Source organism: Triticum dicoccoides, chromosome 5A (assembly GCF_002162155.2).
Source record: "Triticum dicoccoides isolate Atlit2015 ecotype Zavitan chromosome 5A, WEW_v2.0, whole genome shotgun sequence".
Classification (NCBI taxonomy): Eukaryota; Viridiplantae; Streptophyta; class Magnoliopsida; order Poales; family Poaceae; genus Triticum; species Triticum dicoccoides.
The window spans coordinates 710,316,898-710,330,566 of NC_041388.1; the positions used below are offsets into that span (position 1 = coordinate 710,316,898).

The following is a 13,669-nucleotide window of genomic DNA, read 5'->3' on the forward strand; positions in this document are numbered from 1 at the left end:
AAATCGAAGCAGCAGAGAAGAGCTAGTCACAATTCACAAACAATAACAGGGGGAACAAAAGACTACATAATTTGTGTCATGGCAGGTCGCAAAGAATATTATTTCCCACACGGCTCCCGAAAGGGACCGGGCTCAACTATCATTACAATAACATAATAGATAATAGGTTTCAAAAGGATCAAGCCCCAACATAAAGAACAATAACAACTAGAGCATCTCTCTTAACAGAGGGCCTGGAGCAGAAAAGATTCAATACCGCCAGGGGTGGGTTGCTTGAAAAACACGTTGGCGTGTTCTTCCATGAGCCACACAACGGTCATGAGCTCGCCGCCGCGGTTTATCTGGCTGGCATGGGCATCTCTGCTGCACTGAACGGAAGCGAAGACGAGCAGACGCACCCATGCATCCAAGATGAGCGCCAACGCCTTGGGCATATCAAACACACCACCTCCGGCTCCGTTGCATGAGTGTTCCAGATCTGGCATCAGACGCTCCAGTTTATCCATGGCGACATGATCACGATCCTCGTAACAAGATATGATGCCAGGCTTATCACCGTTGCCTGCATCTACAAGTTCCAGCATCAGCCTGGCATATAAAGTCCCATGCCAGAGAGTTACGCATGCCTCTCCCATATCCTCGTGCGTGCGGTCTTGCAGGATGCTGACAAGCCTCTTCACGCTATCTATAGAGGAAGTATGGCTACCCCATGGACAACATATGCACCTCAAATCTTGGACGGTTGATTCGTACATGCTGCGTAGTTCAAGACCGGGTATCATGTCAGGACGTACCGCTACGAGGAATACCATGTAATCTGACAGGGCCTTGATCGCCTTCAGATAAGTGGATGATGCCGCATCCTTGGGGGTGTCGATGGACAAGAGGAAAACATTTGTGAAGACGTGCCAGGTAAGGATCACCTCTTGGAGTTCGGCATCAAAGTTGAGAGCATCGTCTAATCTCTCGCGCCTCCTGGCAGTTTCATTGTATAGTGCAGGACGAAAGCCCGGCAAATCATTCATAGGTGGCATCATCCCCATGAGTCCTACCATGCCATTCTCGCAAGGTGAGGACTCAATCTCATTTTCTGCACTTGGATGGTGAATCTTCTTCACTAGTTGCCATACATGTTTGAACACCAACTCCTTGACATCCTGTGAAATCACTAGGGTTTCAGAGCAACGCCATTTGTCCCACCAATCCTCCAGACCCATCATCTTGGCCACTCTGCTTCTTATCTTGTACGTGTCAGGGGAGAAGAAATGCAACAAGTTGAACTGCCCAATTGAGCCTGACCACCCTCTACTGCCGGCAGCCTTGACACGCCGACGAAGAGACAGGATGACAAGACCAAGATTACTCCAGCCTCTGGTCCACAGGAAACTACATGACCAGGTCGACCCCAGAGTACTGAACACCGACGCCATGTCCAGAAGGAAGGCCCCGACCAACAAGATGTACGTGGTAACAACATCGACTCTGTTGTAACCATTTTTATTACCACTTAACTGGAACATGACGAACGCGGCGATGGTGGCCAAGGGTGAAACCAGACGGAACAAGTAACCATACCAAGTATGGATCACCACTGCCTTGGTGTAGATGACGTCATACATGAGGGAGAGCTCCATCTCCACCACCTTGTACGTAGCTTTCCAGTTCCATCTCTTCCATTCATATATAGATGCAAGTGACCCTGTACCTCTAACTTTGAAACTAAACAAAGCCACCGGAGAATCAGAGATAGCACCCTTGCAAAGAGGGAGCATGGCTTGAGCAAACAACAGGAGCTCCTCTTCATCACACTCCTCTGCCCTCAATGCCTGGGGGGAAAGCTCATCATAATTAGGGAGACGCCGATGATTATTGATAGAGCTCCGGATGCTGACCAGGGTGGCGCACTTGAGGGCCCAAATCCTTTCTGCATACTTGATGAGACCAATGGCGAATATCAAGCCGGTAGCCAATCCCAGGGAGGTGGGGATCTCCATGATGTGCTTATAGAGGACATAGGCAACCCCAAAGGCTTGGACGCCAAGATTTAGCAGGTGGCGTGGCCAGAGCTTGTTGTCCTCGAGGGCGTAGCCGGTGATGGTGTCCTGGCTACCAAGATGCACCAGGAGAAAGGGCGCCCAGAATACCGCGAGCTTCTGCTTGCGTGGCGAACCATTGATTGAGAGATGGCCGAGAGTGTAGACAGCGGTGGAGTCAGCCATGAGGTACACTAGCCACAGGAGGATCCTCAGCACGGCGGAGGTTCCGTGCCGACGGGTCCTAGCGAAGACAAAGAGGAAAATCTGCAGTGTGAAGCTGAGTAGGACGAGGATTTGGGTCGCCCACTCATTCCAGAGCTGCAGCATCGGACGTCCAGACATTGCTCCTCCGGAAATTGATTTACTGTAACAAAAAAAAAGCTCTTATTAGCAACTAAATCTATGCATATTCCTTTAATTCGATAAAGAACACTTGATTAAGCATCAAGTTGAGATAAAATGCACCGGCCTCGGTAACAATAGGTTGCCAAGAGGTTGTTAAGACATTGAAGATCTATGCATTGTTATCTGCATATGCAAAGAAGTCTTTGTTGTTTATTATCAAAAATCAAGCCTACAGCAGCTGGCACAGTAAGTATGCTCTGGGCAAAGAAGAATGAAAGCAAAACGGCACCTTCACCAGCCCCATACGCCCAACACCCATCATCAAGAACAAACAGGCAACTAGCCTTTTGAAGTTTGAAAAAACAACTATACAAGTAAAAGAGCTATATCGCATCTTACTACCAATAAGTTCAGCAGCAAATAGACATTTCGACCAAACTTCCGAAATCTTCCATTGTATTAGTACTTAGTTATACACTACTACAACCAAATGATGGGGCCTCTTAGAACTAAATGCTATAATTAATGCTACATTCAGTATATATATTACCGGCCACTCAGATCTGTATTTTTTCCCTCTTTTTTCCAATTAAGAACGCTCAAATATGCATTAAGATCATATAAAATGCATCACCCTCTGCAATAGCACGATGCCGGCAGCAAGAAGGCAATAACATACAGGCAACCAGCCATTTTTTTTGACAAAGGGTGTTTTTTATTGACTCAAACTTAGCATCAAGCGATACAATTGTAATGAGTACACACCAGGCCTCTGCATAATTAGGATGCACACAGCCAACACTAACACACATACGCAAAGTATCACGTCGGCAAATAGCAAAGTCATTCAAGACCGAAGCTATGCCTAGGCGAAGGGGAAAAGGAAAAAAAAATTCCCAAAAGTGATCAAAACAATGATTGATGACATACAACAATGGCCATCGGCTCCAATCATCTCTTGACAGCACAAGGGCTACAAAGATGGTTCTTCAAAAGCGACGTTTTCAGAAAAAGAACGATGTGCAAGCGCCGCCGTCGCCTGATCCGACCATTAAAGATCAAATCGTGGGTTTTCACCTTGAAGATCAAGTCCGAGAAAACTCCGAGCAATGCCTTCATCAAGGATACGACGCATAGAAAGCTGCCGGCCATTTGAAGCTTGCCAACACAAGTACAGGTAAAAGATCGCACTACCGATAAGTCTAACAGAAAAAACTGCGATGCCCACTAAACTTGAGGTATCTTCCTGAAACAGAGCTTCATCGTACGCAAGGAATGCGTATGCATGCATGACGAGTAACTGCAAACTACTCGTAGATTGCTAGCACGCATAGTGTTTAGCATTCCTGCGAAACGAAACGCCCCTGCAGGATTTGCCCTATGACTCTATGTTAGCATTACTCCGTCCCTAAAGCCACGTACGCCTCTCCTTGAGATCTGAGTTTCTTGGCAGTAGGGAGGCTCGATTTTGGAGGAAATGCAGCCGCCGACGAACAGGGGAGAGAGGACTGGGAGATTACCTTGGTTTTGGACGAAGAGCGACGCACGGCGCGGGTGGTGCGGTTCTGGATCCTCCTGCCGTCGGCCGCCAGTAGCTGGAGCTCGAGGAGCAATTAATACGTAGGTAATAGCAGTGGGTGAGGAGGGTGACTGACCGGAAGGAGAGGAGGGAGGTCGTCGCGTTTTTTTGCGTTGACGCGTGAACCGCGGGTCAAGAGGCCCACCTGAATCCATTTTTTCATTATTTAAAAAGACCATACAGACATCCTCAACACCTCAACAGTGGAGACTGGTCAGCTCATAGAATAAAACTTACACAAGACAGGCCACGAACGCCGCTCGGGAGAGAGCAATTCGAACCCAAACCTACCCGCCATTAATGGCCTCCAGCTCCCTACCAACCTCCGAGCCCACCCCATCTACTCGCTAGTTAGAGCATGGCAGGATGGTTAATAGTATAGCCAACAACGAGAAGTATATGGGTGAATCCGGATACATATGAACCCACTTTGAAAAACACATTTTGTAATGTCAAAAAATTCTAAAAAAAAGTGTGCGCGGACATCTCCATATTCTATGCGTGTGCAGAAAGTTTTACAGAAAAACAAATTTTTTTGTAGCTTGTGCAAAAAAGACAAAATTTTGTACCGTGAAACGCTATTTAGAAGCAGTAAAATTTGTCTTTTTATTGAGACAAAACAAAAATACTTTTTTACACAAAACTTTGTGCCGTGGACATACCATTGCCAACATGTATGCATAATTTGTTTTTAGAATTTTTGAACATTACAAAACGCGTAAAAAGTACATTTTTAAAAAGCGGGTGCAGATGCCCCCGTGTGCAGATCGTCCACTCGCAGCCAACAACCGCCTATATGAAGTTGCCATGTTAGCCAACTTAATAGCCCATTCATATAATAGTTAGATATACTAGTGTACTATACAATTAATGTATGGTTCACTTCTTTTCTCACAAAGGGTGTTGGAGCTCGTGTTACAGCTAGCTGTAAGCTTGTAGCCCGATTCTTTTCTCTCTCCTCTCCTCTCTCCTCCACCTAGACATAAATCTGATGTGGCATCTCTTATAGCCCGCCTACGTCACAGCTAGCCGCTGACTATAAGACGTTATCACATCATCTATAGTCAAGCTTATAGCCGGCAAGTATAATAGTCAGATGCAAATAAGTAGTACTTCATTGATACATGGCCCACCTCCCTCTCTCACAAAGTGTTTAGGAGCACGTGCTACAGCCTGCTGTTAGTTAGTAGCCCGCTTCTCTTCTCTCTCTTCTTCTCTCTCTGCCAACTCAGCAACAATATACTATTTTAAGTCTTACAGCCCGCCCACATCACCTTACTATACTTGCTCTTAGTACGTAGTCTCGATCCCAGCCGATTTCTCTCACCACAAACGACGCCTCAGATGACAGGGAAGTCGCGCCGCGGAGCTCGCGCGAGGCGGACTACGCCCGGCGTCGCGGGTGGCAGCCCCGGCAGATCCCCGCGTCGCAGCCGTTGATTCCGGTGGAGATGTTGCCGGAGATCGACGCGGCGTCAACGGAGGCGCGGGGGGATAATCAAGTGGATGGTGCGGGAACGCTTCCCTAACCGCGACAAGTGGCCAAAATATGCGTGGAAAAATCATCCATAGTGCAACCTTTGCGGAGAGCTGCCGCTCCATCGGCGACGAGGGAGGGATGGAGCACGAGATGCTTTTCTAGGCCATTCAAGAGGCAGAGTCACCGGATCCAGTGCAGGCGGCGAGATGGTGCCGCTTCAAGGCAAGCAACCTGACGCGGAGCATCCTACAATCATCTCCATGGACGTACCTTCGTCTCCCAAGACACCAAGTGGGCTGATGACTAGAGCTCGTGCAAGGGCCATGAAAACCGAGGTGAACTCGCTCCTCTCCGAACTTACACATTCCACATGTAAGACATGTCTACTACCTCAAGCGGAGACAAAGTGTGTGATCTGGTATTTGGAGGAAGGCCATGGAGCTGCTACGAATAATGGACAAGATGACAAGGAGCCAAGCGCGAGAAGCAAGAGAAGGAGTTTCCGACAAGCTATAGCTACTAGATGTCCGGCACACAGCGGATCAGCCAGCCAGAAGGGCCAGACGAGAAACTCTATAGCGGATGGACGACCGGCAAGTACCGGACGTCCGACATGTTCTAGCGCCCGGACGCCTGCTCCCCTCCGGAAATCTGGTGCACCATGTCCAATACGAAAATGCCAGAAAATTGACTTCGTCCGTACGTCCGGCGTCCTCTGAAAATCCGACATCATTTCGCCCAAGCCAAATCGATGAAAGTCCGGCTGATAACCCACAAGTATAGGGGATAGCAACAGTTTTGGAGAATAGAGTATTCAACCCAAATTTATTGATTCGACACAAGATGGGCCAAAGAATATTTGCAATTATTAGCAGTTGAGTTGTTAATTCAGCCGCACCTGGAGACTAAATATCTGCAATAGCGTGATCAGTAGCACAATAATATCATAATTTTGAAAGTAGTGGTAATAGCAACAACAGTAACGGTGACAGTAGTAGCAGTAGTTTTGTAGCAATTGCGAGAGTAGCAGCAACGGTAGTAACTTGGCAAAGACAATATGTGAAAAGCTCGTAGGCATTGGATCGGTGATAATGTTGAATAATATTCATCATATAACAATCATAACCTAGGGCGACACAGAACTAGCTCCAATTTATCAATGTAATATAGGCATGTATTTCATAAGTAATAATACGCAAGGTTGTCAGAATCACAATTTTGAATCGGATCGGTGCTTCTATGATAGGATCAGAAATCATAGAATTTTCACTACTAGGATCGTAGAAATGTAGATTCTGATAACTAAAATGGTAGAATCAAAGGGGTTAGTTTGGATCGTAAAATCGTAGAATTGTATAACATAATCGAGATCCTGAGTGCTTATGGAAAATAATTTGCATGACATCTTTTGGCATACCTTCCCGTGGCAGCGGAGTCCATAAGAAACTAAGGGATATTAAGGCCTCCTTTTAATATAGAACCAGAACAAAGTATTAACACATAGTGAATACATTAACTCCTCAAACTACAATAATCACTGGAAAGAATCGTAATTATTGTCACCTTGGGGTATGCGGATCATAACACGTAGAAGGTGCATATCACTTGCATGGTAGGATCATGAACACAAATATATTGATGAAAATATAAAGGGTTCAGATCTGAAATCATGGCACTCAGGCCCTAGTGACAAGCATTAAGCATAGCAAAGTCATAGCAACATCATAAGTGAACATGTAAGACGATGATTGTAACGCCCCGAGACCGATGTGCCAGGTGCCTTCCAGTTATTTGCTGTTGTTGCCTTGTATTTGCTTATGTGTCATGCATTTCATATCATGTCATCATGTGCATTGCATTTGCATACGTGTTCGTCTCATGCATCCGAGCATCTTCCCCGTTGTTCGTTTTGCGTTCCGGCGCTACTATGTCCTCTGGTGTCCCTTTGTACCTCTTTTTGTGTGTGGGTGTTAAACGTTTTCGGATTGGACCGATACTTATCATGCGGCCTTGGTTTACTACCAATAGACAGCCAGTCAAGTTTCGTACCATTTAGACTTCGTTTGATACTCCAACGGTTAACGGATGGACTGAAAAGGCCTCATGTGTGTTGCAGCCCAACACCCTTCCAAAGTGGCCCAAAACTCACCTAAATCCCTTCTATCATCTTAGCGTTTGATCACGATTGCGTGGCCGCAAACCGCACCTCATTTGAACCTTCTTTCTTCTTGTAAAGAAGATCCGGTGAGGCATGAACTAGGTTGTAGAGTACCATTCTAGAGTAACTCCTTCTCAAGGCCTCGTCCTCCTCACCGCGCAAGCATGGGAAAAACGTTATGTGCTATCGTTGCGGGGAGAAGGGTCATCTTGCGGAGATCTGCAGAAAAGAGGCGACCCGCTTCGTTTGTGGCGCCTTCGGCCACAGATCCTTCTACTGTCCTAGGCGAGGGAAGCAAGGTAACCAAGTAATCCTCTTTCTTGTGCTTCAGCCCTATGAGGATATGGTGAGAAACGTGGAACATTTGAGAAAATGTGCTGTGTCGTTGAGGGGAAGAGCTTTTCTTTCGAAGGCATCTTTCTGAAGGAAGAGTGTCCCCTCCATTTGGATACAGTTTCTGATTGTTAGCTAGAATATATGGGTGTATTGTCATTCAAGTTCTATAGATGGTGTCTGTCTCACTATCTGTTTGAGTGCCTGAAGGCCCCTAGAGGAGTCGTTCTGTGAGTTGTATTCAAGCTCGCCCTTAGACCGAGTCAAGTTAGCGATAAGAGTCAGCTACTTTGGCCTTGTCATTCGCTTTGTTGCCATATAGATAGGTTGGAGTGCGGGTGGCCACTAACCCAACGAACGAACTTACGTGTAGGTGTGATCCTATCTGCTCTTCCACTATAGGACTAGAAATCCAGTACAACCATGTCCCTTTCTTAGGGGAAAAGCCCTCTTTGAAGGAGAATCCACTTCTGAGCGCCAAAGGCGGGCATCCGACGTCACCAAAAAGAAGGAGAAAGGCATTCAGGCACCGCAAATCCAAGAAACTCCGAATACAGGCCGGCACGAAAAGCGAAATGACCAAAGGGATTGGGGCTGTTTCGGCACCAAAAAAAGTGTCACTATGCTAAACACATCGAATATCCGTCTCTTTATGTGGGAGCGAACCATCTTCGCTTACGGGTCTACCGATCCTATAGCTCCGATATAGATTTAAGTAACTTGGCAGAAAAAAATGCGGAAAAACGGTTTTGGATGGAAGAGGTAGATGAGAAAGACTTTCCACTTAGAGTCAGAAGTCCACGCTAGATGACCGATCTTTATGACCTTGAGGAAAATTACCTATCTGGAATTAATACACCAAAATCGGTTATTTCAATCGATCCACGAAAGGAATTGATCACCACGATAATGTGACGCAAGGCAAAATCTGTAATCAACATCGGTTATGTGAAATAGGTCATTTGAGAAAAAAAAGTGAGAATAGGACAATCTATATGTTTAACACAAGCGGTTAAGTCGATAGCTTTCTTAAGGAACAGCTAAAGAAAACGCTCTCACGAATCCTATTTTCTGATTATGTATGCCGCGACATTACGATTTGGAGCTTTGATCCGGCCATGTAGAGCAGTCATAGAGGTCCGGCTTCACGTCAGTAATCTACCACACCCATGCTGGAATTCAGTAGAGTCCCACGAGTCAATCGACAAAAGCGAGAAACGAGGTTGTTCGACAAGGCTACGGTCTAACTTTTTCTTCCTAGCGGAGTTCAATACGAAAATAAAGGCGCTCCGCGTTGGGAATGGCGTACTACGTACGGGTGGTATTTCAGGTATAACTGATCAGGGTTGTTCTGAAAGCAAGTCAATTGGTGCTTTGGAAAGTGAGTGCCAGAGGCTAGTCACTGCTTGGTTTACAGAAGGGAAGGAAGAAAGAGATACCGAAGCAGATTCAGTATAGAAAAGAAGAAATTGATACCATTCATTCCAGTTTATTTGATACCCACTTAAAGTTTCTATCAAACCATGTCTTTTTCTTCGAACGTCAATCTCGTAGGAATTTCGATTGGAAGTGTGGTATTGAAGGGCGAAGCCTTTACTCTTTGACTTGTTTCTTTGAATATAACATAATATTGACTGCGCACTTCGAAAGATGATGGTGTATTCCGAGGATCAGTCCGTTTTTTATTGAATTCGCAAATTGATAGGTCTGGATGATTCAAAGAATGATTCTTCCCTGGGTATTTCCCCGGTACCATTATTTAAATTGGAGCTTTTCAATTCCATTTTTGAGATTGAGGTGAGGGTTTAAGACCGCTCGTAACGATTTTTTTCTTTTATGGCTGGGTGGGCAAGAAAAGGATTTGACTCTTGAAGATATCAACTCATACGCCTGCTCCATACATTCAAAAACATTTTTGCTACTTTCTATGAGAATGGATAAATAGAAATGGGTACATTCCTCTTTCTCTTTCTGGCCAAACTACCCATAAAAAAGAAGAGAGAGAGCTGTAAGAGCGGTAAAAGCAAGCTCGGTGGCCCGGTTTCACTACAGGTTGATATATCCTTTTGAAAGAAAAGTAAATTCGCTATGCTATAAGGTACCAATTCATCAAGGTATAAAACCGTTGTTCGTTTTGCGTTCCGGCGCTACTATGTCCTCTGGTGTCCCTTTCTACCTCTTTTTGTGTGTGGGTGTTCAACATTTTCGGATTGGACTGATACTTGTCATGCGGCCTTGGTTTACTACCAATAGACAGCCAGTCAAGTTTCGTACCATTTAGACTTCGTTTGATACTCCAACGGTTAACGGATGGACTGAAAAGGCCTCATGTGTGTTGCAGCCCAACACCCTTCCAAAGTGGCCCAAAACTCACCTAAATCCCTTCTATCATCTATAGCGTTTGATCACGATTGCGTGGCCGCAAATCGCACCTCATTTGAAGCCTCCTAACTCCTCCAACCTATAAAAAGGTCCTCCCCTTTGAAATTCCGGGTCTTCTCCTACCCTAACCCTAGCCCTTTCTTCATCCGCGCGCCGGACGTGTCCGCCGGCGCCGGACACTTTTCCCGCCGCCGCCCGCAACCACTGAGGAGCCGCCATGTGTCCTGGCCGGCCTCCCCACCGCCGCGGCCCGCGAGGCCCAGGGAGAGCCCTCCCCGGCCCGAGTCGCCGCCGACCGACACCCGCGTCCGCGCCCGGTCCCCGCCGCCATCCTCTTCGACGCCGGTGCGCTCAGCCGCCGCCCGCGCCGTCAAGCGTCACCCTGCTCCGCCGTCTCCTCGTCGCCGCACCCGACGCCGGCCACCGCCTCTCCGTCGCCCCGCGCCGCCCCGGTTCCCGTCCGCCTCCTCACCGGCGAACCCCGCTCCGGATCCGGGCGCCCCCGCAGCAAACTCCGGCAAACAGCGAACCCCGACGATCCTCGACTTCCACGCCCGGCCAGATCAGGATCTGGAGACTCGGTTGACTTTCCCCCGAAACCCCAATCTCAGTATTATTTTGCTATCTTCATCATGTTATAACTCTGCCATCGTAGCTCCGATTCGTGCGTGTAGCATATCAAAATGTTCGTCTTGACGAGTACATCATTTCATCTCATTGCATCATTTTCATTTGAGCTCATCTTGGTGCCAAAAATTCTGTTGGAAGAGGGCTATGTGATGATTATTTTAGATCTGTTTCAGCAAATGGACTTTTGTCATTTTTGCCATGATTAATGTGTGCATGCTATGATCATGAGCTCTACATGTGTTTTGAAATATGCCATGCCATCTTTACAGGGGTGTATGCCATGTATTTTTGTGATCTTCGTGGTGACTAGCATAAGCATGCAAAGTAGATTACTCAATGATGTTGCTTTCAGAGACTTCAAATTTCACCAAGGCCTTGTCCTGTTATTGTTTTTATGTCATATGTTCATGTTGTTTCCTAGTGATCCGTGTCTCTTTTGAGCATGATCAGTAAGGATGTTTTGTAGATATTGTGGTGCTCTATCCATCCATGTCTTTGTTTGCATTTATGGAGCACCCTAGCTTGAGTCAATCGAGCTCTAGTTTTGCTACAAAATGTTCCTTGCAGATTGTTAACATGTTTAGCGATTTTGCCAAGCTTGTTGTTGTTGATCCGTGCATGCTATGTTGTTGTTCTTGCCATGTATAGCTTCTATACCATGTCTATTTCCTGGGTGTATGCTTAGATTATCATGCAATGCCTCGTAGTGAGTGCATTGAGCTCGTAAACATGCCTACTTGTTAACTGTTTTGCATGCTCCAGTTTTTCACTAAGTCTGAATCTGTTTATGTTTTTGCTATGTTCACATGCTTACAATTGTATCTTCTGATCCCTTTTGTCTCATGGTCACTAAGGGACTTTTGTTATATGCTTTGAGTATCTTCATGCCATGCCTTGCTTTGCCATGATATGTTCCTGTAGCATGTAGTTTTCATGCTCTAAACATTGCTTCCTGATGATAAATTCCTGACATGCTGTTAATTTCACTAAGTCTGTAACCTGTTATCTTTTGCACTTTTGCCATGCTTGTTTGGACCTGTTAATGAGTGATTTAGCCGTAACTCAGTGTTCATATTTTGTTAAGCATCATGAGTGGATCCCTGCCATTTATCTTGTTGCTATGTTTGAGTGTAATAGCTTATTTATCTTGATGCATTTAGATGGCCACTTGCTGTTAATCGCAGACCGGTGCCATATTTGTTTTGCTTGCCATTTCCAAACCGTGCATCCGGTTCCGGTGATCTTTATATCGTTTTCAACCGAAATCAACTCCTCTGTCCAGTGGAACTCTTGGATTTCCAAGTTGAGGCCAGGTTTATTCATTCCTTTCCAAATCTTGCATATGCATCACATATCGCATCCCGTATATCATACCATGTTTGCATCATGTTGCTTGAGCATTGCACGTGGTTGATTGTGTTCCTTTTGCTTGTTGTTCTTGCTTGGGTAGATCCGGTAGATGAGTGCGTGATCGAGGAGCCCGTTGAGTACACTTACGAGGATCAAGTCAACTCTGAGAACTTTGCAGGCAAGATGACCATACCCTCGAAATCACTTCTATCTTTGCTTACTAGATGCTCGCTCTTTTGCTATGCCTATGCTACGATACCCACCACTTGCTTATCATGCCTCTCATATTGTTAAGCCAAGCCTCTAACCCACCTTGCCCTAGCAAACCGTTGTTTGGCTATGTTACCGCTTTGCTCAGCCCCTCTTATAGCGTTGTCAGTTGCAGGTGAAGATTGGAGCTTGTTCCATGTTTGGAACATGGTTATTTTATTGGGATATCACAATATCCCTTATTTATTTAATGCACCTATATACTTGGTAAAGGGTGGAAGGCTCGGCCTTATTCCTAGTGTTTTGTTCCACTCTTGCCGCCCTAGTTTCCGTCATATCTATGCAACATTGGGTCGCCGACATTGCAACACCACGTGGCTTTGCAATAGTGAAAAAATAGTGGTCGCAGAAATTGCAGCGTCGCGCGGCTTTGCAACAACGGCTTTGCATCAATGAAAAAATAGTGGTAACCTACCTTGCAACGTAGGTTGGCTTCATAGCACGGTTACCCGTTTTGCAGCAATACAGAAATGTCGACGCTGATCTCACAGCGTCACGTGCTTTGCAACAATGATGTTCGGTCTTGTACTTACCGCCGACCTTGTAGCTCATGCGCTTTTGTAAGAATGATTTCCGGCCTTGTAGCCGTCGCCGACCTTGTAGCGGCGCACGCTTTTGCAACTATGATGTTCGGTCTTGTAGCAATCACCGACCTTGTAGCGTCGCGTGCTTTTGCAACAATGATGGTTGGTCTTGTGGTGATTGCCGACCTTGCAACATCGTGCGGCTTTGCAACAATGGTTGTCTGGCATCAAATTAAAAATAGCAATCGCCAACCGTGGAACGTCAGTTGGCTTTGCAACACTATGGTCCATTCCGCAGCAATACCAAAGTGCCACCGCCGATCTCGCAGCGTCGGCTGCTTTTGCAGCAATGATTGTCCAGCCTTCTAACATCGCATGGTTTTGCAACAATGATGTTCGGCCTTGTGGTGATCACCGACCTTGCATTGTCATGTTGTTTTGCAAAAATCGTTGTCTAGCATCATTTAAATAATTGTGATTGCCAACCTTTGTAGTGTTGGGTCGCCAACCTTTCACGGTCGCTTGTTTTTGCAACACAACAACCTGGCATTGTAAAAAAAAAATTAGAAACAACGGCAGGCA

At 46.1% G+C, this 13,669-nt stretch overlaps 1 protein-coding gene across 1 annotated transcript; it reads right to left on the reverse strand.

The window, feature by feature from the left end:
• Nucleotides 1–129: 129 nt before the first annotated feature.
• LOC119298586 lies at nt 130–3,951 on the reverse strand. The gene is made up of 2 exons (XM_037575934.1): nt 3,902–3,951; nt 130–2,400 (listed from the first exon to the last, which is right to left on the reverse strand). Exon 2 carries the CDS (start codon nt 2,376–2,378, stop codon nt 222–224), a length of 2,157 nt encoding a protein of 718 aa, XP_037431831.1. The 5' UTR covers nt 2,379–2,400; nt 3,902–3,951; the 3' UTR covers nt 130–221.
• Between the last annotated feature and the right edge of the window lie 9,718 nt (nt 3,952–13,669).